The sequence below is a fragment of the Coregonus clupeaformis genome, unplaced genomic scaffold (genome assembly GCF_020615455.1).
Source record: "Coregonus clupeaformis isolate EN_2021a unplaced genomic scaffold, ASM2061545v1 scaf2382, whole genome shotgun sequence".
Classification (NCBI taxonomy): domain Eukaryota; kingdom Metazoa; phylum Chordata; class Actinopteri; order Salmoniformes; family Salmonidae; genus Coregonus; species Coregonus clupeaformis.
This window is the reverse complement of record NW_025535836.1, coordinates 14,748-40,000: the sequence shown is the minus strand read 5'-3', so window position 1 is coordinate 40,000 and position 25,253 is coordinate 14,748. Positions and strand designations below refer to the sequence as shown.

At 47.0% G+C, this 25,253-nt stretch overlaps 1 protein-coding gene across 1 annotated transcript in view; it reads left to right on the top strand.

The window, feature by feature from the left end:
* The window catches only part of LOC121561582 (epidermal growth factor receptor kinase substrate 8), a gene marked incomplete at its 5' end in the record, with an annotated part of 53,879 nt that extends 36,629 nt beyond the window's left edge, over positions 1–17,250 (top strand). The window contains 4 exons of the mRNA XM_045219446.1: positions 318–567; positions 850–1,033; positions 1,503–1,635; positions 16,225–17,250. Of these exons, the coding sequence (XP_045075381.1) occupies positions 318–567; positions 850–1,033; positions 1,503–1,635; positions 16,225–16,335 (678 nt within the window). The remainder of the gene's footprint in view (positions 1–317; positions 568–849; positions 1,034–1,502; positions 1,636–16,224) is intronic.
* Between the last annotated feature and the right edge of the window lie 8,003 nt (positions 17,251–25,253).

Here is a 25,253-nt window from a genome sequence, read left to right as displayed (position 1 = left end):
ATTAACAGAAGAGTTTCTCCCAGTGGGGTAAACAGAAACATTGGTTATCAGATTGAAATTCCCCTGTCTTAAAATAAGATGAGGTTTCTTGTCAGTTGTCTTTGAACCTGAGTGAGTTTGGCAAACTACAGTAAAACACTCTCACAACCATGTTTTATTTCCATTTCCTCATGCAAGCAATTACTGGGAGAGTTGAACGAGGTAACTATAAGCAACGTCTGCTTCATATTAATGCAGTGTATGGATTCTGTTGGTAATGTTTGTAGGATCTGTTCTGAGTTCACCACTACAGTCTCCGCTTCTCTTCTCCTCCTCAGAAACAGCGGACAGACCACGTCCCCAAACCCACGCCGACCCCCATGCCCCCCATGCCCCCTATCCCTACACCCCCCCCTCTTGCCCCGGCACGTCTCCCCACCCCTCCCCTGCCTCCCCCTGCCTCCCCCCCCCGCCCCCCTCCCAGCACGGTGAGTAGACAGAGCAGCAACACCTCCAGCGACGCCGGAAGCATCCAAGGCAGCGTGACCATGAGAGACCACCCAAACCAGAGACCCCCGCCAGTCAACCGTAAGTCACACCTGTCTTCATGTAACTTAAAGGGAAGGTGCTGGTTGTCTATGTCCTGTAATGTTTCCTGGTGACCTCATGGCTGTTGTTGGGTGTCTGTTTTCCCTGACAGAGGGTTGTAGACTCCTATGATGTCATAATGTGTCTCAGGGCAAGGGGTCTTTACTGTAATGTTTACTTCCTGGTGGCTGATGGTGGGCGGGGTTAATATCAGGAGTCGGGATTTAGGGTTAGGGTTCAGGGGGTGGCGCTAGGTGTTATGGGTAATGTTGTGTCCTGTAGGGAGGAAGTCCAACATGGAGGAGGTTCAGGATGAGTTGATGCACCGCCTCACGTTGGGTCGAAGCGCCAACAAGAAGTTTGCCGTTCCTCCTCGCAGCGCCTCCCTCCCGTCCGTCAACATCACATACGACTCCTCCCCTGACGAGGTCAAGGCCTGGCTGCAGCTGAAGGGATTCAGCTCTGTGTACGTAATCTAAATATATATACAGTATAATCTATATATCTATATGATAATACACTGTATAGTACTGATATCTCCTCTCCTGATGTAGTCCCCTGTAGCTCAGTTGGTAGAGCGTGGCGCTTGCAACGCCAGGGTTGTGGGTTCGATTCCCACGGGGGGGCAGTATGAAAGATGTATGCACTCACTAACTAACTGTAAGTCGCTCTGGATGAGAGAGCGTCTGCTAAATGACTCCAATGTAAGGCCTTTCTACAGCTGAAGGGATTCAACTCGTTGTAAGTCACACTGGACATATAGAAATATGAGTTAAATCTTGACTATGTGGAGTTGACTGCTGGTGTCCCACCAAAGTTCCTGTACTTTTCACTACTTAAAATGAATGAGCTCAACTCTGGTGTGGCTTTATGCTGATGTCTATTTCTATGGTGACGAGGACACCATGCTCCTGTGCTGCTACCCGTCTCTACAGTACCATCACCAGTCTGGGAGTGTTAACCGGAGCCCAGCTGTTCTCTCTGAATAAGGAAGAGCTGAAGACGGTGTGTCCAGACGACGGGGCCAGGGTCTTCAGTCAGGTGACCGTCCAGAAGGCTGCTCTGGAGGTGGGTAGTGCTTCTCCTCTTATTAACCCTGATAACGCTGACACCGAGCCGGCTAACCCTGCCAGCTAGCTGATAAACACCGAGCCGGCTAACCCTGCCAGCTAGCTGATAAACACTGAGCCGGCTAACCCTGCCAGCTAGCTGATAGACACCGAGCCGGCTAACCCTGCCAGCTAGCTGATAAACACCGAGCCGGCTAACCCTGCCAGCTAGCTAATAAACACCGAGCCGGCTAACCCTGCCAGCTAGCTGATAGACACCGAGCCGGCTAACCCTGCCAGCTAGCTGATAAACACCGAGCCGGCTAACCCTGCCAGCTAGCTGATAGACACCGAGCCGGCTAACCCTGCCAGCTAGCTGATAGACACCGAGCCGGCTAACCCTGCCAGCTAGCTGATAAACACCGAGCCGGCTAACCCTGCCAGCTAGCTGATAGACACCGAGCCGGCTAACCCTGCCAGCTAGCTGATAGACACCGAGCCGGCTAACCCTGCCAGCTAGCTGATAAACACTGATAGACCAGGACTAAAGCTACAGTAGCTAGCTGATAAACACTGATAGACCAGGACTAAAGCTACAGTAGCTAGCTGATAACCACTGTTAGACCAGGGCTAAAGCTACAGTAGCTAGCTGATAACCACTGTTAGACCAGGGCTAACCCTGCCAGCTAGCTGATAAACACTGTTAGACCAGGACTAAAGCTACAGCAGCTAGCTGATAAACACTGATAGACCAGGACTAAAGCTACAGTAGCTAGCTGATAAACACTGATAGACCAGGGCTAAAGCTACAGCAGCTAGCTGATAAACACTGATAGACCAGGACTAAAGCTACAGTAGCTAGCTGATAAACACTGTTAGACCAGGACTAAAGCTACAGTAGCTAGCTGATAAACACTGTTAGACCAGGACTAAAGCTACAGCAGCTAGCTGATAACCACTGTTAGACCAGGACTAAAGCTACAGTAGCTAGCTGATAAACACTGTTAGACCAGGACTAAAGCTACAGCAGCTAGCTGATAAACACTGTTAGACCAGGACTAAAGCCACAGCAGCTAGCTGATAAACACTGATAGACCAGGACTAAAGCCACAGCAGCTAGCTGATAAACACTGTTAGACCAGGACTAAAGCTACAGTAGCTAGCTGATAAACACTGTTAGACCAGGACTAAAGCTACGCAGCTAGCTGATAAACACTGATAGACCAGGACTAAAGCTACAGTAGCTAGCTGATAAACACTGTTAGACCAGGACTAAAGCTACAGCAGCTAGCTGATAGACACTGTTAGACCAGGACTAAAGCTACAGCAGCTAGCTGATAAACACTGTTAGACCAGGACTAAAGCTACAGCAGCTAGCTGATAAACACTGATAGACCAGGACTAAAGCTACAGCAGCTAGCTGATAAACACTGTTAGACCAGGACTAAAGCTACAGCAGCTAGCTGATAAACACTGTTAGACCAGGACTAAAGCTACAGCAGCTAGCTGATAAACACTGTTAGACCAGGACTAAAGCTACAGCAGCTAGCTGATAAACACTGATAGACCAGGACTAAAGCTACAGCAGCTAGCTGATAAACACTGTTAGACCAGGACTAAAGCTACAGCAGCTAGCTGATAAACACTGATAGACCAGGGCTAAAGCTACAGCAGCTAGCTGCATCAAGGCAGAGTGCAGGGTTAAATCTGAACGAAAGGCAGCCAGTCGCTAAAGTGTTTAGCTATCCAAAGTCCAGACTGTGTTGAAAAGTCCACTTGTGCTAAATGTTTGTACCCAGTGTTGCATTGTGGCTAGTGTAGTTCAGGGGATACTACTGGCTGGGTGTCTGCTTTAGTGAATCTCTTCTTCTGAATGTGTTTGATGTAATCATAGAACCCTGAATCTCTTCTACTGAATGTGTTTGATGTAATCATAGAACCCTGAATCTCTTCTTCTGAATGTGTTTGATGTAATCATAGAACCCTGAATCTCTTCTTCTGAATGTGTTTGATGTAATCATAGAACCCTGAATCTCTTCCACTGAATGTGTTTGATATAATCAACGAACCCTGAATCTCTTCTTCTGAATGTGTTTGATATAATCAACGAACCCTGAATCTCTTCTTCTGAATGTGTTTGATGTAATCACAGAACCCTGAATATCTTCTACTGAATGTGTTTGATGTAATCACAGAACCCTGAATATCTTCTACTGAATGTGTTTGATGTAATCACAGAACCCTGAATATCTTCTACTGAATGTGTTTGATGTAATCACAGTACCTGTAAACACCTGTATGTACCTGTAAACACCTGTATGCACCTGCAAACACCTGTATGTACCTGTAAACACCTGTATGTACCTGTAAACACCTGTATGTTCCTGTAAACACCTGTATGTACCTGTAAACACCTGTATGTACCTGTAAACACCTGTATGTACCTGTAAACACCTGTATGTACCTGTATGTACCTGTAAACACCTGTATGTACCTGCAAACACCTGTATGTACCTGCAAACACCTGTATGCACCTGCAAACACCTGCATTACATTTTACATTTACGTCATTTAGCAGACGCTCTTATCAAGAGCGACTTACAAATTGGTGCATTCACCTTATGATAGCCAGTGGGACAACCACTTTACAATATTTTATTTTTTAATTTTTTTTTGGGGGGGGTAAGGGGGGTAGAAGGATTACTTTATCCTATCCCAGGTATTCCTTAAAGAGGTATTCAGACACATTGTTACGTTACAGCCTTATTCTAAAATTGATTAAATTAATGTTTTTCCTCATCAATCTACACACAACACCCCATAATGACAAAGTGAAAATAGGTTTTTAGAAATGTTTGCTAATGTATTAAAAATAAAAAACAGAAATACCTTATTTACATAAGTATTCAGACCCTTTGCTATGAGACTCGAAATTGAGCTCCGATGTATCCATCATCCTTGATGTTTCTACAACATGATTGGAGTCCACCTGTGGTAAATTCAATTGATTGGACATGATTTGGAAAGGTACACAACTGTCTATATAAGGTCCCACAGTTGAAAGTGCGTGTCAGAGCAAAAATCAAGCCATGATGTCGAAGGAATTGTCCGTAGAGCTCCAAGACAGGATTGTGTTGAGGCACAGATCTGGTGAAGGGTACCAAAACATTTCTGCAGCATTGAAGGTCCCCAAGAACACAGTGGCCTCCATCATTCTTAAATGGAAGAAGTTTGGAACCACCAAGACTCTTCCTAGAGCTGGCCACCCGGCCAAACTGAGCAATCGGGGGAGAAGGGCCTTGGTTAGGGGGTGACCAAGAACCCGATGGTCACTCTGACAGAGCTCCAGAGTTCCTCTGTGGAGATGGGTGAAACTTCCAGAAGGACAACCATCTCTGCAGCACTCCACCAAACCAGGCCTTTACGGTAGAGTGGCCAGACGGAAGTCAGTAAAAGGCACATGAAAGCCCACTTGGAGTTTGCCAAAAGGCACCTAAAGACTCTCAGACCATGAGAAACAAGATTCTCTGGTCTGATGAAACCAAGATTGAACTCTTTGGCCTGAATGTCAAGCGTCAAGTCTGGAGGAAACCTGGCACCATCCCTACGGTGAAGCATGGTGGTGGCAGCATCATGCTGTGGGGATGTTTTTCAGCGGCAGGGACTGGGAGACTAGTCAGGATCGAGGGAAAGATGAACGGAGCAAAGTACAGAGAGATCCTTGATGAAAACCTGCTCCAAAGCGCTCAGGACCTCAGACTGGGGCGACGGTTCACTTTCCAACAGGACAACGACCCTAAGCACACAGCCAAGACAACGCAGGAGTGGCTTCAGGACAAGTCTCTGAATGTCCTTGAGTGGCCCAGCCAGAGCCCGGACTTGAACCCGACCGAACATCTCTGGAGAGACCTGAAAATAGCTGTGCAGCGACGCTCCCCATCCAACCTGACAGAGCTTGAGAGGATCTGTAGAGAAGAATGGGAGAAACTCCCCAAATACAGGTGTGCCAAGCTTGTAGCGTCATACCCAAGAAGACTCAAGGCTGTAATCGCTTCCAAAGGTGCTTCAATAGTGTTGAGTAAATAGTCTGAATACTTATGTAAATGTGATATTTATAAAAACCTGTTTGTGCTTTGTCATTACGGGGTATTGTGTGTAGATTGATGAGGAAAAAATGATTTAATCCATTTTAGAATAAGGCTGTAACGTAACAATGTGGAAAAAGTCATGGGGTCTGAATACTTTCTGAATGCACTGTACATACAGGTGTTTACAGGTACATACAGGTGCATACAGGTGTTTACAGGTACATACAGGTGCATACAGGTGTTTACAGGTACATACAGGTGTTTGCAGGTACATACAGGTGTTTACAGGTACATACAGGTGTTTGGAGGTACATACAGGTACATACAGGTACATACAGGTGTTTACAGGTACATACAGGTGTTTGGAGGTACATACAGGTACATACAGGTACATACAGGTACAGGTGTTTACAGGTACATACAGGTACATACAGGTACATACAGGTGTTTACAGGTACATACAGGTGTTTGCAGGTACATACAGGTGTTTACAGGTACATACAGGTGTTTGGAGGTACATACAGGTACATACAGGTACATACAGGTACATACAGGTGTTTACAGGTACATACAGGTACATACAGGTACATACAGGTACATACAGGTGTTTGGAGGTACATACAGGTACATACAGGTACATACAGGTGTTTACAGGTACATACAGGTACATACAGGTGTTTGGAGGTACATACAGGTACATACAGGTACATACAGGTACATACAGGTGTTTGGAGGTACATACAGGTGTTTACAGGTACATACAGGTGTTTACAGGTACATACAGGTGTTTACATGTACATACAGGTGTTTACAGGTACATACAGGTGTTTACAGGTACATACAGGTACATACAGGTGTTTGGAGGTACATACAGGTACATACAGGTGTTTGGAGGTACATACAGGTGTTTACAGGTACATACAGGTACATACAGGTACATACAGGTACATACAGGTGTTTACAGGTACATACAGGTGTTTACAGGTACATACAGGTGTTTACAGGTACATACAGGTACATACAGGTACATACAGGTACATACAGGTGTTTACAGGTACATACAGGTACATACAGGTACATACAGGTACATACAGGTGTTTACAGGTACATACAGGTGTTTACAGGTACATACAGGTACATACAGGTACATACAGGTGTTTACAGGTACATACAGGTGTTTACAGGTACATACAGGTACATACAGGTACATACAGGTACATACAGGTGTTTGGAGGTACATACAGGTACATACAGGTACATACAGGTACATACAGGTGTTTGGAGGTACATACAGGTGTTTACAGGTACATACAGGTGTTTACAGGTACATACAGGTGTTTACATGTACATACAGGTGTTTACAGGTACATACAGGTACATACAGGTACATACAGGTACATACAGGTGTTTGGAGGTACATACAGGTACATACAGGTACATACAGGTACATACAGGTGTTTGGAGGTACATACAGGTGTTTACAGGTACATACAGGTGTTTACAGGTACATACAGGTGTTTACATGTACATACAGGTGTTTACAGGTACATACAGGTACATACAGGTACATACAGGTGTTTGGAGGTACATACAGGTACATACAGGTACATACAGGTACATACAGGTGTTTGGAGGTACATACAGGTGTTTACAGGTACATACAGGTGTTTACAGGTACATACAGGTGTTTACATGTACATACAGGTGTTTACAGGTACATACAGGTGTTTACAGGTACATACAGGTACATACAGGTGTTTGGAGGTACATACAGGTACATACAGGTGTTTGGAGGTACATACAGGTGTTTACAGGTACATACAGGTACATACAGGTACATACAGTCGTTTACAGGTACATACAGGTGTTTACAGGTACATACAGGTGTTTACAGGTACATACAGGTACATACAGGTACATACAGGTGTTTACAGGTACATACAGGTACATACAGGTACATACAGGTGTTTACAGGTACATACAGGTGTTTACAGGTACATACAGGTACATACAGGTACATACAGGTGTTTACAGGTACATACAGGTGTTTACAGGTACATACAGGTACATACAGGTACATACAGGTACATACAGGTGTTTGGAGGTACATACAGGTACATACAGGTACATACAGGTACATACAGGTGTTTGGAGGTACATACAGGTGTTTACAGGTACATACAGGTGTTTACAGGTACATACAGGTGTTTACAGGTACATACAGGTGTTTACAGGTACATACAGGTACATACAGGTGTTTGGAGGTACATACAGGTACATACAGGTGTTTGGAGGTACATACAGGTGTTTACAGGTACATACAGGTGTTTACAGGTACATACAGGTACATACAGGTGTTTACAGGTACATACAGGTGTTTACAGGTACATACAGGTGTTTACAGGTACATACAGGTACATACAGGTGTTTGGAGGTACATACAGGTGTTTACAGGTACATACAGGTGTTTGCAGGTACATACAGGTGTTTGCAGGTACATACAGGTGTTTACAGGTACATACAGGTGTTTGCAGGTGTATGCAGGTACATACAGGTGTTTGCAGGTGTATGCAGGTACATACAGGTGTTTACAGGTACATACAGGTGTTTACAGGTACATACAGGTACATACAGGTGTTTACAGGTACATACAGGTGTTTACAGGTACATACAGGTGTTTGCAGGTACATACAGGTACATACAGGTGTTTGCAGGTACATACAGGTACATACAGGTGTTTGCAGGTACATACAGGTGTTTGCAGGTGTATGCAGGTACATACAGGTGTTTACAGGTACATACAGGTGTTTACAGGTACATACAGGTACATACAGGTGTTTACAGGTACATACAGGTGTTTACAGGTACATACAGGTGTTTGCAGGTACATACAGGTGTTTACAGGTACATACAGGTGTTTGCAGGTGTATGCAGGTACATACAGGTGTTTGCAGGTGTATGCAGGTACATACAGGTGTTTACAGGTACATACAGGTGTTTACAGGTACATACAGGTACATACAGGTGTTTACAGGTACATACAGTTGTTTACAGGTACATACAGGTACATACAGGTGTTTACATGTACATACAGGTACATACAGGTACATACAGTTGTTTACAGGTACATACAGGTACATACAGGTGTTTACAGGTACATACAGGTGTTTACAGGTGTTTGCAGGTACATACAGGTGTTTACAGGTACATACAGGTGTTTACAGGTACATACAGTTGTTTACAGGTACATACAGGTACATACAGGTGTTTACAGGTACATACAGGTACATACAGTTGTTTACAGGTACATACAGGTACATACAGGTGTTTACAGGTACATACAGGTACATACAGGTGTTTACAGGTACATACAGGTACATACAGGTACATACAGGTGTTTGCAGGTACATACCGGTACATACAGGTGTTTACAGGTACATACAGGTGTTTACAGGTACATACAGGTACATACAGGTACATACAGGTGTTTGCAGGTACATACAGGTACATACAGGTACATACAGGTGTTTGCAGGTACATACAGGTGTTTACAGGTACATACAGGTGTTTACAGGTACATACCGGTACATACAGGTGTTTACAGGTACATACAGGTGTTTACAGGTACATACAGGTACATACAGGTACATACAGGTGTTTGCAGGTACATACAGGTACATACAGGTACATACAGGTGTTTGCAGGTACATACAGGTGTTTACAGGTACATACAGGTGTTTACAGGTACATACAGGTGTTTACAGGTACATACAAGTGTTTACAGGGGTACTTGCAGTCTACATGCTATTTAAAGCTCTGGCAAGGGGTGGTTTCTGTCTGGTCTCTGTCCTCCTGCAGGTCTTCTTCTGACCACTGAAGTCTTCAGACTCTAAACTCTCACTAAGGTATTGTTCCACTAGAGAGGTTGTTCTAGGCTCTACTCTGTTGGCCAGCTTCTTGTAGTCACTGCTCTCTTCTGTTCAGGACTTCTCCTTACCTGTCTCGCTACGCTAACACACCTCACCGATCTGTGTTCTATTGAAACACCACTTCACTGCTCAACTTAGACAATCCAGTGTGCAGCTCAAGATAACATACAGTATGTATTGTATCAACTGCACACATTGAAAAAACAGTCTGAAGTTTGGTTCAGCATTTTTCTCATACTTAAATAAGTATGATAACAGGTAGTTTTACTAAATGTTGTGAAGCTGGCCAGCAGATGGATGCTAAAAACCTAGATGTGTAGCTTTAGAATTCCCCCTCCTAGATACCCACCATGGCTTTAAGAACCCACCTGCTGGTCTCCTCCTGGCTGGAAATGTTCCCATCCCTCACCTCACCTCGTAGCCCAGCCTGCACTAGATATGGGAGACATAGGAACATACCTGACCTACACACTGAACCAAACCCCTCTACCAGTTATCATTCTCCACGACCACATCACTACTAGACTGAACCAAACCCCTCTACCAGTTATCATTCTCCACGACCACATCACTACTAGACTGAACCAAACCCCTCTACCAGTTATCATTCTCCACGACCACATCACTACTAGACAGAACCAAACCCCTCTACCAGTTATCATTCTCCACGACCACATCACTACTAGACTGAACCAAACCCCTCTACCAGTTATCATTCTCCACGACCACATCACTACTAGACTGAACCAAACCCCTCTACCAGTTATCATTCTCCACGACCACATCACTACTAGACTGAACCAAACCCCTCTACCAGTTATCATTCTCCACGACCACATCACTACTAGACTGAACCAAACCCCTCTACCAGTTATCATTCTCCACGACCACATCACTACTAGACTGAACCAAACCCCTCTACCAGTTATCATTCTCCACGACCACATCACTACTAGACTGAACCAAACCCCTCTACCAGTTATCATTCTCCACGACCACATCACTACTAGACTGAACCAAACCCCTCTACCAGTTATCATTCTCCACGACCACATCACTACTAGACTGAACCAAACCCCTCTACCAGTTATCATTCTCCACGACCACATCACTACTAGACTGAACCAAACCCCTCTACCAGTTATCATTCTCCACGACCACATCACTACTAGACTGAACCAAACCCCTCTACCAGTTATCATTCTCCACGACCACATCACCACTAGACTGAACCCAACCCCTCTACCAGTTATCATTCTCCACGACCACATCACCACTAGACTGAACCAAACCCCTCTACCAGTTATCATTCTCCACGACCACATCACTACTAGACTGAACCAAACCCCTCTACCAGTTATCATTCTCCACGACCACATCACTACTAGACTGAACCAAACCCCTCTACCAGTTATCATTCTCCACGACCACATCACTACTAGACTGAACCAAACCCCTCTACCAGTTATCATTCTCCACGACCACATCACCACTAGACTGAACCAAACCCCTCTACCAGTTATCATTCTCCACGACCACATCACCACTAGACTGAACCAAACCCCTCTACCAGTTATCATTCTCCACGACCACATCACTACTAGACTGAACCAAACCCCTCTACCAGTTATCATTCTCCACGACCACATCACTACTAGACTGAACCAAACCCCTCTACCAGTTATCATTCTCCACGACCACATCACTACTAGACTGAACCAAACCCCTCTACCAGTTATCATTCTCCACGACCACATCACTACTAGACTGACCCAAACCCCTCTACCAGTTATCATTCTCCACGACCACATCACTACTAGACTGAACCAAACCCCTCTACCAGTTATCATTCTCCACGACCACATCACTACTAGACTGAACCAAACCCCCTCTACCAGTTATCATTCTCCACGACCACATCGCTACTAGACTGAACCAAACCCCTCTACCAGTTATCATTCTCCACGACCACATCACTACTAGACTGAACCAAACCCCTCTACCAGTTATCATTCTCCACGACCACATCACTACTAGACTGAACCAAACCCCTCTACCAGTTATCATTCTCCACGACCACATCACTACTAGACTGAACCAAACCCCTCTACCAGTTATCATTCTCCACGACCACATCACTACTAGACTGAACCAAACCCCTCTACCAGTTATCATTCTCCACGACCACATCACTACTAGACTGAACCAAACCCCTCTACCAGTTATCATTCTCCACGACCACATCACTACTAGACTGACCCAAACCCCTCTACCAGTTATCATTCTCCACGACCACATCGCTACTAGACTGAACCAAACCCCTCTACCAGTTATCATTCTCCACGACCACATCACTACTAGACTGAACCAAACCCCTCTACCAGTTATCATTCTCCACGACCACATCACCACTAGACTGAACCAAACCCCCTCTACCAGTTATCATTCTCCACGACCACATCACTACTAGACTGAACCAAACCCCTCTACCAGTTATCATTCTCCACGACCACATCACTACTAGACTGAACCAAACCCCTCTACCAGTTATCATTCTCCACGACCACATCACTACTAGACTGAACCAAACCCCTCTACCAGTTATCATTCTCCACGACCACATCACTACTAGACTGACCCAAACCCCTCTACCAGTTATCATTCTCCACGACCACATCACTACTAGACTGACCCAAACCCCTCTACCAGTTATCATTCTCCACGACCACATCACTACTAGACCCAAACCCCTCTACCAGTTATCATTCTCCACGACCACATCACTACTAGACTGAACCAAACCCCTCTACCAGTTATCATTCTCCACGACCACATCACTACTAGACTGAACCAAACCCCTCTACCAGTTATCATTCTCCACGACCACATCACTACTAGACTGAACCAAACCCCTCTACCAGTTATCATTCTCCACGACCACATCACTACTAGACTGAACCAAACCCCTCTACCAGTTATCATTCTCCACGACCACATCACTACTAGACTGACCCAAACCCCTCTACCAGTTATCATTCTCCACGACCACATCACTACTAGACTGAACCAAACCCCCTCTACCAGTTATCATTCTCCACGACCACATCACTACTAGACTGAACCCAACCCCTCTACCAGTTATCATTCTCCACGACCACATCACTACTAGACTGAACCAAACCCCTCTACCAGTTATCATTCTCCACGACCACATCACTACTAGACTGAACCAAACCCCCTCTACCAGTTATCATTCTCCACGACCACATCACTACTAGACTGAACCAAACCCCCTCTACCAGTTATCATTCTCCACGACCACATCACTACTAGACTGAACCAAACCCCTCTACCAGTTATCATTCTCCACGACCACATCACTACTAGACTGAACCAAACCCCCTCTACCAGTTATCATTCTCCACGACCACATCACTACTAGACTGAACCAAACCCCTCTACCAGTTATCATTCTCCACGACCACATCACTACTAGACTGAACCAAACCCCTCTACCAGTTATCATTCTCCATGACCACATCACTACTAGACTGAACCAAACCCCTCTACCAGTTATCATTCTCCACGACCACATCACTACTAGACTGAACCAAACCCCTCTACCAGTTATCATTCTCCACGACCACATCACTACTAGACTGAACCAAACCCCTCTACCAGTTATCATTCTCCACGACCACATCACTACTAGACTGAACCAAACCCCTCTACCAGTTATCATTCTCCACGACCACATCACTACTAGACTGAACCAAACCCCTCTACCAGTTATCATTCTCCACGACCACATCACTACTAGACTGAACCAAACCCCTCTACCAGTTATCATTCTCCACGACCACATCACTACTAGACTGAACCAAACCCCTCTACCAGTTATCATTCTCCACGACCACATCACTACTAGACTGAACCCAACCCCTCTACCAGTTATCATTCTCCACGACCACATCACTACTAGACTGAACCAAACCCCTCTACCAGTTATCATTCTCCACGACCACATCACTACTAGACTGAACCAAACCCCTCTACCAGTTATCATTCTCCACGACCACATCACTACTAGACTGACCCAAACCCCTCTACCAGTTATCATTCTCCACGACCACATCACTACTAGACTGAACCAAACCCCTCTACCAGTTATCATTCTCCACGACCACATCACTACTAGACTGAACCAAACCCCTCTACCAGTTATCATTCTCCACGACCACATCACTACTAGACTGAACCAAACCCCTCTACCAGTTATCATTCTCCACGACCACATCACTACTAGACTGAACCAAACCCCTCTACCAGTTATCATTCTCCACGACCACATCACTACTAGACTGAACCAAACCCCTCTACCAGTTATCATTCTCCACGACCACATCACTACTAGACTGAACCAAACCCCCTCTACCAGTTATCATTCTCCACGACCACATCACTACTAGACTGAACCAAACCCCTCTACCAGTTATCATTCTCCACGACCACATCGCCACTAGACTGAACCAAACCCCTCTACCAGTTATCATTCTCCACGACCACATCGCTACTAGACTGAACCAAACCCCTCTACCAGTTATCATTCTCCACGACCACATCACTACTAGACTGAACCAAACCCCTCTACCAGTTATCATTCTCCACGACCACATCACTACTAGACTGAACCAAACCCCTCTACCAGTTATCATTCTCCACGACCACATCACTACTAGACTGAACCAAACCCCTCTACCAGTTATCATTCTCCACGACCACATCACTACTAGACTGAACCAAACCCCTCTACCAGTTATCATTCTCCACGACCACATCACTACTAGACTGAACCCAACCCCTCTACCAGTTATCATTCTCCACGACCACATCACTACTAGACTGAACCAAACCCCTCTACCAGTTATCATTCTCCACGACCACATCACTACTAGACTGAACCAAACCCCTCTACCAGTTATCATTCTCCACGACCACATCACTACTAGACTGAACCAAACCCCTCTACCAGTTATCATTCTCCACGACCACATCACTACTAGACTGAACCAAACCCCTCTACCAGTTATCATTCTCCACGACCACATCACTACTAGACTGAACCAAACCCCTCTACCAGTTATCATTCTCCACGACCACATCACTACTAGACTGAACCAAACCCCTCTACCAGTTATCATTCTCCACGACCACATCACTACTAGACTGAACCAAACCCCTCTACCAGTTATCATTCTCCACGACCACATCACTACTAGACTGAACCAAACCCCTCTACCAGTTATCATTCTCCACGACCACATCACTACTAGACTGAACCAAACCCCTCTACCAGTTATCATTCTCCACGACCACATCACTACTAGACTGAACCAAACCCCTCTACCAGTTATCATTCTCCACGACCACATCACTACTAGACTGAACCAAACCCCTCTACCAGTTATCATTCTCCACGACCACATCACTACTAGACTGAACCAAACCCCTCTACCAGTTATCATTCTCCACGACCACATCACTACTAGACTGAACCAAACCCCTCTACCAGTTATCATTCTCCACGACCACATCACTACTAGACTGAACCAAACCCCTCTACCAGTTATCATTCTCCACGACCACATCACTACTAGACTGAACCAAACCCAAGGCCAAGGGTAATTTTAACCCTTAACTGGCATATCAACTAGATTTCAGGTGTGTTTCTTCCATACCTACAGGATATTTCTGCTGTGGAAGTGTAGGACATAGTATAGACTGTACCACTGTAGATTACAGCTGTGTGGAACTAAGGGGAACTACAGGTCAGTGTAGAACAGGTTGAGTGGATCTGCCAAAAGGAAATGTAGGTATTTGTGGATCAGCTCTGAAAACAAAATTTTTATTCCAGCGCTGGTCCCGAGAACGATGTTGTCCGGCTGGTTCTCAGGCTCAGTCTAAAGGTCAGTAGGTCTGCTGGACATTATCTCGCTCGGGCCAGAGCTAGCAAAGCCTACCGTCTGATCACAGGATTCTCCCACCAGACTGTCATCTACATTCATTTCCTAACAGAAAGAGTTTCTCTGTAGCTGCCCAGCTGGTGATCCTCTCCTCTGACCGCTCAGTTCTCTAGTGGATTCGTAGAGTTATAAACACTAGAATGGCTTCTAGAGTGACCTCATTACTGTTTTCAACTCTATGATTCAGCCCTACTGAGATGAATGTGGACATTATTTAGTTCCATAGAATCCCTCTATAGGAGACATCTCTACTGACTCTAACCTCCTCTCTCTCTCTCTCTCTCTCTCTCTCTCTCTCTCTCTCTCTCTGTCTCTCTCTCTCTCTCTCTCTCTCTCTCTCTCTCTCTCTCTCTCTCTCTCTCTCTGTCTCTCTCTCTCTCTCTCTCTCTCTCTCTCTCGTCTCTCCTTATCTCTCTCTCTCTCTGTCTCTCCTTATCTCTCTCTCTCTCTCTCTCTCTCTCTCTCTGTCTCTCTCTCTCTGTCTCTCGCTCTCCTTCTCTCTCTCTCTCTTTCTCTCTCTCTCTCCCTCCATCCCTCCATCCATCCCTCTCTCTATCTCTCCCTCCAGAGGAGTTCAGGGTCAGAGCTGCAGGAGATCATGCGGCGGCGTCAGGAGAAGCTGTCGCTCACAGCCTGTGACTCAGGGGTGGAGTCATTCGATGAGGGCAGCAGCCACTGAACCCTCCAGGCCACACCCACCTGTCTCATGACCAGGCCCCTTTATGTTGTCACGGTTTCTGTTTCCAGGACGCCACGGAGCGCGCCCAGTTCGCTGAGATCATGAGACGCCGACAGGAGCTTCTGGAGCAGTCACCGTAGAAGGAAAGAAACACTAGACAGACAGACTGAAGCCTTCAACATGGACTACAGCACACAGAGTTATCATTCCCGCTGTGATGCCTGATGGAAATAACTACACTTCAATCAACTATTGTCTTTGATTCAAATGTACCACAGCACACAGAGTTAGCATCCCCACTGTGATGCCTGATGGGAATAACTACACTTCAATCAACTACTGTCTTTGATTCAGTTATTTGTTGCACAGGATGGTGGGAAAACTAGCAGCAGAAAATGTTTCCACCTGATTGGACCAGAGTTATTCTAGCTACAGGTGTAAAGTTGTCTTTGGGCGGTGTAGAGGATAACACTGGACAGAGAATGGATCAGGTGGTCTTGAGATACAGACAAATGGAACCAACCAAAATAACCACCGTCTGTGACTAGATTCGGATCTAGAGTATTTCAGATATTGAATGATAGATGTTAATAATAACCAATTGTTTAATATGATCATTATTGTGTAAATCTTCTGGTTTGCTGGCAAAGAGAATAATATGATATTTATGTATATCCTCTTTTATGTTATGGTAATGCCAAAAGAGTAACTTAATGCAAATGACATTGGTCAAATGAATTTCAGATACAGGCAGAGTATAGAGTGTAAAGATATTTGTTTCTTTAATAAGGTGCATCAGATAATATTTACTGAAGGTTTTGACCGTCTCCATGGCGGCCCTGTTGATGAGGATGGGGGCGTTCCCTGGTTCCTCCTGAAGTCCACAATCGGCTCCTTTGTTTTGCTGACGTTGAGGGAGAGGGTGTTTGCCTGATCACCAACAACGACGATACGGCCTACAGAGAGGAGGTAGGCACTCTGACGGCGTGGTGCCAGGTAAACACCCTCTCCCTCAACGTCAGACCAGTAGAGGCCCCTGCATCAGATCCAATATGGAGACCCAGTGGCCCTGCCAGACCAGTAGAGGCCCCTGCATCAGATCCAATATGGAGACCCAGTGGCCCTGCCAGACCAGTAGAGGCCCCTGCATCAGATCCAATATGGAGACCCAGTGGCCCTGCCAGACGAGTAGAGGCCCCTAGCTGCCAAGTCTTTAAGTTAATGTTGCCAACGCTAAACGCTTTGGTTAATGAATGATCATGTAGAGATAATATATATATATATAAGAAATGTATTTTTAAGGAGTAGCACGTTCTTTTAATATTTTTTTTCTCCATTGTCTTCCAGAATAGATGTGCAATTTGCAAAACGTTGTTTGTGTCAATCAAGGTCAAATATACATGGATGTGTTTTGGGGGGAGATTATGTTATAACTAGTTCTAATTGTATGTGTATCGTCATGGTGCCTTTTTCACATAAATCTGCTAATTCTGCAATAAACAGTCATTTTAGAAACCAGATCTAGCAAAACAAAAAAGTTGTCCATCTTGTAGCACCTTGTAGAGAATCACAAGTCATGTATTCACTGCATTTGAGAAGGCACACAATCTGTCTCACAACAACAACTGATATTGCAACATTTTATTTTTTTCCAAAGACACACACACACACACACACACATACATACATTAAAACTCTGTGACGATAATCCTAGTACCAGATCATCCCTCTAATTTAAGTGACACAATGCACAAGAATGGCACCAATGACAAACAAGCCTGACTGGACTGACGCACACTGAGCAAGAGAGAATTGTAAAATGTGTACAGTAACCAACTATAAATGTGTGTTTTCTCTGTCAGTAGTTCTGACAGCCAGCAGACCAAAGTGCTGTTTCCCTCCCTGGTCACAGCCAGGCATACTGTCCAACCCTCCCAGCCAGCAGACCAAAGTGCTGTTTCCCTCCCTGGTCACAGCCAGGCATACTGTCCAACCCTCCACACAGTGGCTTTCTGTCTGCGTCCTAAATGATACCCTGTTCTCTAGAACAGTGTTTCCCAACTCCGGTCCTCCAGTACTCCCAACAGTGTTTCCCAACTCCGGTCCTCCAGTACTCCCAACAGTGTTTCCCAACTCTGGTCCTCCAGTACTCCCAACAGTGTTTCCCAACTCCGGTCCTCCAGTACTCCCAACAGTGTTTCCCAACTCCAGTCCTCCAGTACTCCCAACAGTGTTTCCCAACTCCGGTCCTCCAGTACTCCCAACAGTGTTTCCCAACTCTGGTCCTCCAGTACTCCCAACAGTGTTTCCCAACTCCGGTCCTCCAGTACTCCCAACAGTGTTTCCCAACTCCGGTCCTCCAGTACTCCCAACAGTGTTTCCCAACTCCGGTCCTCCAGTACTCCCAACAGTGTTTCCCAACTCCGGTCCTCCAGTACTCCCAACAGTGTTTCCCAACTCCGGTCCTCCAGTACTCCCAACAGTGTTTCCCAACTCCAGTCCTCCAGGAGAAGCACACCTGACAACACCCTTGACAAGTTGAGGACTGGAGTTGGGCTGTTGGGGATACTGGAGGACTGGAGTTGGGCTGTTGGGGGGTACTGGAGGACTGGAGTTGGGCTGTTGGGGGGTACTGGAGGAGTGGAGTTGGGCTGTTGGGGACTGGAGGACTGGAGTTGGGCTGTTGGGGATACTGGAGGACTGGAGTTGGGCTGTTGGGGGGTACTGGAGGACTGGAGTTGGGCTGTTGGGGGATACTGGAGGACTGGAGTTGGGCTGTTGGGGGGTACTGGAGTTGGGCTGTTGGGGGGTACTGGAGGACTGGAGTTGGGCTGTTGGGGGGTACTGGAGTTGGGCTGTTGGGGGGTACTGGAGGACTGGAGTTGGGCTGTTGGGCTGTTGGGGGGACTGGAGGACTGGAGTTGGGCTGTTGGGGGTACTGGAGGACTGGAGTTGGGCTGTTGGTGGATACTGGAGGACTGGAGTTGGGCTGTTGGTGGATACTGGAGGACTGGAGTTGGGCTGTTGGTGGATACTGGAGGACTGGAGTTGGGCTGTTGGGGTACTGGAGGACTGGAGTTGGGCTGTTGGGGTACTGGAGGACTGGAGTTGGGCTGTTGGTGGATACTGGAGGACTGGAGTTGGGCTGTTGGGGGGTACTGGAGGACTGGAGTTGGGCTGTTGGGGGATACTGGAGGACTGGAGTTGGGCTGTTGGGGGTACTGGAGGACTGGAGTTGGGCTGTTGGGGGGTGCTGGAGGACTGGAGTTGGGCTGTTGGGGTACTGGAGGACTGGAGTTGGGCTGTTGGAGGACTGGAGTTGGGCTGTTGGGGGGACTGGAGGACTGGAGTTGGGGTGTTGGGGTACTGGAGGACTGGAGTTGGGCTGTTGGGGGTACTGGAGGACTGGAGTTGGGCTGTTGGGGGTACTGGAGGACTGGAGTTGGGCTGTTGGGGGTACTGGAGGACTGGAGTTGGGCTGTTGGGGGTACTGGAGTTGGGCTGTTGGGGGTACTGGAGGACTGGAGTTGGGCTGTTGGGGGTACTGGAGGACTGGAGTTGGGCTGTTGGGGATACTGGAGGACTGGAGTTGGGCTGTTGGGGGGACTGGAGGACTGGAGTTGGGCTGTTGGGGGGTGCTGGAGGACTGGAGTTGGGCTGTTGGGGGGTACTGGAGGACTGGAGTTGGGCTGTTGGGGGGCTGGAGGACTGGAGTTGGGCTGTTGGGGGGCTGGAGGACTGGAGTTGGGCTGTTGGGGGGTGCTGGAGGACTGGAGTTGGGCTGTTGGGGGGGCTGGAGGACTGGAGTTGGGCTGTTGGGGGGTACTGGAGGACTGGAGTTGGGCTGTTGGGGGGTACTGGAGGACTGGAGTTGGGCTGTTGGGGGGACTGGAGGACTGGAGTTGGGCTGTTGGGGGGTGCTGGAGGACTGGAGTTGGGCTGTTGGGGTTACTGGAGGACTGGAGTTGGGAAACACTGCTCTATATAGTGTACTACTTGTGGTCTAAAGTAGTACACTATGCAGGGATAGGTAGTCATTTGGGACGCATCCTTTCCACGCCAGCAGGAAGATAAGATGCCGTGAGACCCTCCCGTTCAAACAAACTGTTACTGCAGCTATGATAAAATAACCTTCTGGCTCATGTTATGCTCATTCAAATACTACAGTTACAGAATGACTTGGTAATACATGTAGAAACGGACTAGCTGTAGTCGTCAGGACTATATACAGTGTGTCAGAAAGAGAACAGCGGTAACACAACCTCTGTCATTCTGTCATGTAACTAGGGTTGCAACATTCTGATAACTTCCCAGGTTTTCCAGAAATCCTGTTTGGAGGATTACAGATTTCCTTCTTATTCAAAATCAAATCACATTTTTATTTGTCACATACAACGTTTAGCAGATGTTAATGCGGGTGTAGCGAAATCCTTGCGTTTCCCCTCCTGATTCTGGAAATTTTCCAACCCGGGAAACCTGGGAATTTTGTAACCCTAAACCCATGTAATGTAACCTATGAAATGTAAGGTCAATATGAGGTCAGGGTGGTTGACCCTTCACCTCTGTAAACGCTTGGTGCTCCTCTAACTAAGGAGTGGACAGACAGACGGATGAGGGGAAGATGGAGGGCCAGTCCAATCGGCCTAGCTCTAACCCAGGAGCTCCTCTAAGGAGTGGACAGACAGACGGATGAGGGGAAGATGGAGGGCCAGTCCAATCGGCCTAGCTCTAACCCAGGAGCTCCTCTAAGGAGTGGACAGACAGACGGATGAGGGGAAGATGGAGGGCCAGTCCAATCGGCCTAGCTCTAACCCAGGAGCTCCTCTAAGGAGTGGACAGACAGACGGATGAGGTGGAGATGGAGGGCCAGTCCAATCGGCCTAGCTCTAACCCAGGAGCTCCTCTAAGGAGTGGACAGACAGACGGATGAGGGGAAGATGGAGGGCCAGTCCAATCGGCCTAGCTCTAACCCAGGAGCTCCTCTAAGGAGTGGACAGACAGACGGATGAGGGGAAGATGGAGGGCCAGTCCAATCGGCCTAGCTCTAACCCAGGAGCTCCTCTAAGGAGTGGACAGACAGACGGATGAGGGGAAGATGGAGGGCCAGTCCAATCGGCCTAGCTCTAACCCAGGAGCTGCTGCTCCTCTAAGGAGTGGACAGACAGACGGATGAGGTGGAGATGGAGGGCCAGTCCAATCGGCCTAGCTCTAACCCAGGAGCTCCTCTAAGGAGTGGACAGACAGACGGATGAGGGGAAGATGGATGGCCAGTCCAATCGGCCTAGCTCTAACCCAGGAGCTCCTCTAAGGAGTGGACAGACAGACGGATGAGGGGAAGATGGAGGGCCAGTCCAATCGGCCTAGCTCTAACCCAGGAGCTCCTCTAAGGAGTGGACAGACAGACGGATGAGGGGAAGATGGATGGCCAGTCCAATCGGCCTAGCTCTAACCCAGGAGCTCCTCTAAGGAGTGGACAGACAGACGGATGAGGGGAAGATGGATGGCCAGTCCAATCGGCCTAGCTCTAACCCAGGAGCTCCTCTAAGGAGTGGACAGACAGACGGATGAGGGGAAGATGGAGGGCCAGTCCAATCGGCCTAGCTCTAACCCAGGAGCTCCTCTAAGGAGTGGACAGACAGACGGATGAGGGGAAGATGGAGGGCCAGTCCAATCGGCCTAGCTCTAACCCAGGAGCTCCTCTAAGGAGTGGACAGACAGACGGATGAGGGGAAGATGGAGGGCCAGTCCAATCGGCCTAGCTCTAACCCAGGAGCTCCTCTAAGGAGTGGACAGACAGACGGATGAGGGGAAGATGGAGGGCCAGTCCAATCGGCCTAGCTCTAACCCAGGAGCTGCTGCTCCTCTAAGGAGTGGACAGACAGACGGATGAGGGGAAGATGGAGGGCCAGTCCAATCGGCCTAGCTCTAACCCAGGAGCTCCTCTAAGGAGTGGACAGACAGACGGATGAGGGGAAGATGGAGGGCCAGTCCAATCGGCCTAGCTCTAACCCAGGAGCTCCTCTAAGGAGTGGACAGACAGACGGATGAGGGGAAGATGGAGGGCCAGTCCAATCGGCCTAGCTCTAACCCAGGAGCTCCTCTAAGGAGTGGACAGACAGACGGATGAGGGGAAGATGGAGGGCCAGTCCAATCGGCCTAGCTCTAACCCAGGAGCTCCTCTAAGGAGTGGACAGACAGACGGATGAGGGGAAGATGGAGGGCCAGTCCAATCGGCCTAGCTCTAACCCAGGAGCTCCTCTAAGGAGTGGACAGACAGACGGATGAGGGGAAGATGGAGGGCCAGTCCAATCGGCCTAGCTCTAACCCAGGAGCTCCTCTAAGGAGTGGACAGACAGACGGATGAGGGGAAGATGGAGGGCCAGTCCAATCGGCCTAGCTCTAACCCAGGAGCTGCTGCTCCTCTAAGGAGTGGACAGACAGACGGATGAGGGGAAGATGGAGGGCCAGTCCAATCGGCCTAGCTCTAACCCAGGAGCTCCTCTAAGGAGTGGACAGACAGACGGATGAGGGGAAGATGGAGGGCCAGTCCAATCGGCCTAGCTCTAACCCAGGAGCTCCTCTAAGGAGTGGACAGACAGACGGATGAGGGGAAGATGGAGGGCCAGTCCAATCGGCCTAGCTCTAACCCAGGAGCTCCTCTAAGGAGTGGACAGACAGACGGATGAGGGGAAGATGGAGGGCCAGTCCAATCGGCCTAGCTCTAACCCAGGAGCTCCTCTAAGGAGTGGACAGACAGACGGATGAGGGGAAGATGGAGGGCCAGTCCAATCGGCCTAGCTCTAACCCAGGAGCTCCTCTAAGGAGTGGACAGACAGACGGATGAGGGGAAGATGGAGGGCCAGTCCAATCGGCCTAGCTCTAACCCAGGAGCTGCTGCTCCAACAATCAAGTTCATGTCATGATCCCCTTTTTTTTTTAGTAAACACTGAACTGTTTGATAATGTACCTCAATAATAATGTACCTTGGTAATTCTGAGCTAGAGTGAGAGAGAAAAAAGATATATATATGTTGATTTGATATTTTTTAGGTTATTCCATTTCCTTACTGTCCAGAGGTCCCATATAGATTGAGGTAAACTGGACATCACATCCTAGTGGAGGTTCCCTCTCCCCTGTGACATCAGAACTGTGCTGTCTGTAGGTCTGATGTCATCACCAGGAGACACAGGAAGTGCCTGATCTGATGGGCACATTTACAACATGCACCGTTCATGTCTCAACACCTGATTGCAACTATTGCAATTACATACCCTGGTAAACAAATGACAGTTAAAACACCTCCCCGTCTTCTAGAAGACATCCCTCTTGTTGATTCAGTAAAGAGGTTTAAATGACAGTTAAACACCTCCCCGTCTTCTAGAAGACATCCCTCTCGTTGATTCAGTAAAGAGGTTTAAATGACAGTTAAACACCTCCCCGTCTTCTAGAAGACATCCCTCTTGTTGATTCAGTAAAGAGGTTTAAATGACAGTTAAACACCTCCCCGTCTTCTAGAAGACATCCCTCTTGTTGATTCAGTAAAGAGGTTTAAATGACAGTTAAACACCTCCCCGTCTTCTAGAAGACATCCCTCTTGTTGATTCAGTAAAGAGGTTTAAATGACAGTTAAACACCTCCCCGTCTTCTAGAAGACATCCCTCTTGTTGATTCAGTAAAGAGGTTTAAATGACAGTTAAACACCTTTCCGTCTTCTAGAAGACATCCCTCTTGTTGATTCAGTAAAGAGGTTTAAATGACAGTTAAACACCTCCCCGTCTTCTAGAAGACATCCCTCTTGTTGATTCAGTAAAGAGGTTTAAATGACAGTTAAACACCTCCCCGTCTTCTAGAAGACATCCCTCTTGTTGATTCAGTAAAGAGGTTTAAATGACAGTTAAACACCTCCCCGTCTTCTAGAAGACATCCCTCTTGTTGATTCAGTAAAGAGGTTTAAATGACAGTTAAACACCTCCCCGTCTTCTAGAAGACATCCCTCTTGTTGATTCAGTAAAGAGGTTTAAATGACAGTTAAACACCTCCCCGTCTTCTAGAAGACATCCCTCTTGTTGATTCAGTAAAGAGGTTTAAATGACAGTTAAACACCTCCCCGTCTTCTAGAAGACATCCCTCTTGTTGATTCAGTAAAGAGGTTTAAATGACAGTTAAACACCTCCCCGTCTTCTAGAAGACATCCCTCTCGTTGATTCAGTAAAGAGGTTTAAATGACAGTTAAACACCTCCCCGTCTTCTAGAAGACATCCCTCTCGTTGATTCAGTAAAGAGGTTTAAATGACAGTTAAACACCTCCCCGTCTTCTAGAAGACATCCCTCTTGTTGATTCAGTAAAGAGGTTTAAATGACAGTTAAACACCTCCCCGTCTTCTAGAAGACATCCCTCTTGTTGATTCAGTAAAGAGGTTTAAATGACAGTTAAACACCTCCCCGTCTTCTAGAAGACATCCCTCTTGTTGATTCAGTAAAGAGGTTTAAATGACAGTTAAACACCTCCCCGTCTTCTAGAAGACATCCCTCTTGTTGATTCAGTAAAGAGGTTTAAATGACAGTTAAACACCTCCCCGTCTTCTAGAAGACATCCCTCTTGTTGATTCAGTAAAGAGGTTTAAATGACAGTTAAACACCTCCCCGTCTTCTAGAAGACATCCCTCTTGTTGATTCAGTAAAGAGGTTTAAATGACAGTTAAACACCTCCCCGTCTTCTAGAAGACATCCCTCTCGTTGATTCAGTAAAGAGGTTTAAATGACAGTTAAACACCTCCCCGTCTTCTAGAAGACATCCCTCTCGTTGATTCAGTAAAGAGGTTTAAATGACAGTTAAACACCTCCCCGTCTTCTAGAAGACATCCCTCTCGTTGATTCAGTAAAGAGGTTTAAATGACAGTTAAACACCTCCCCGTCTT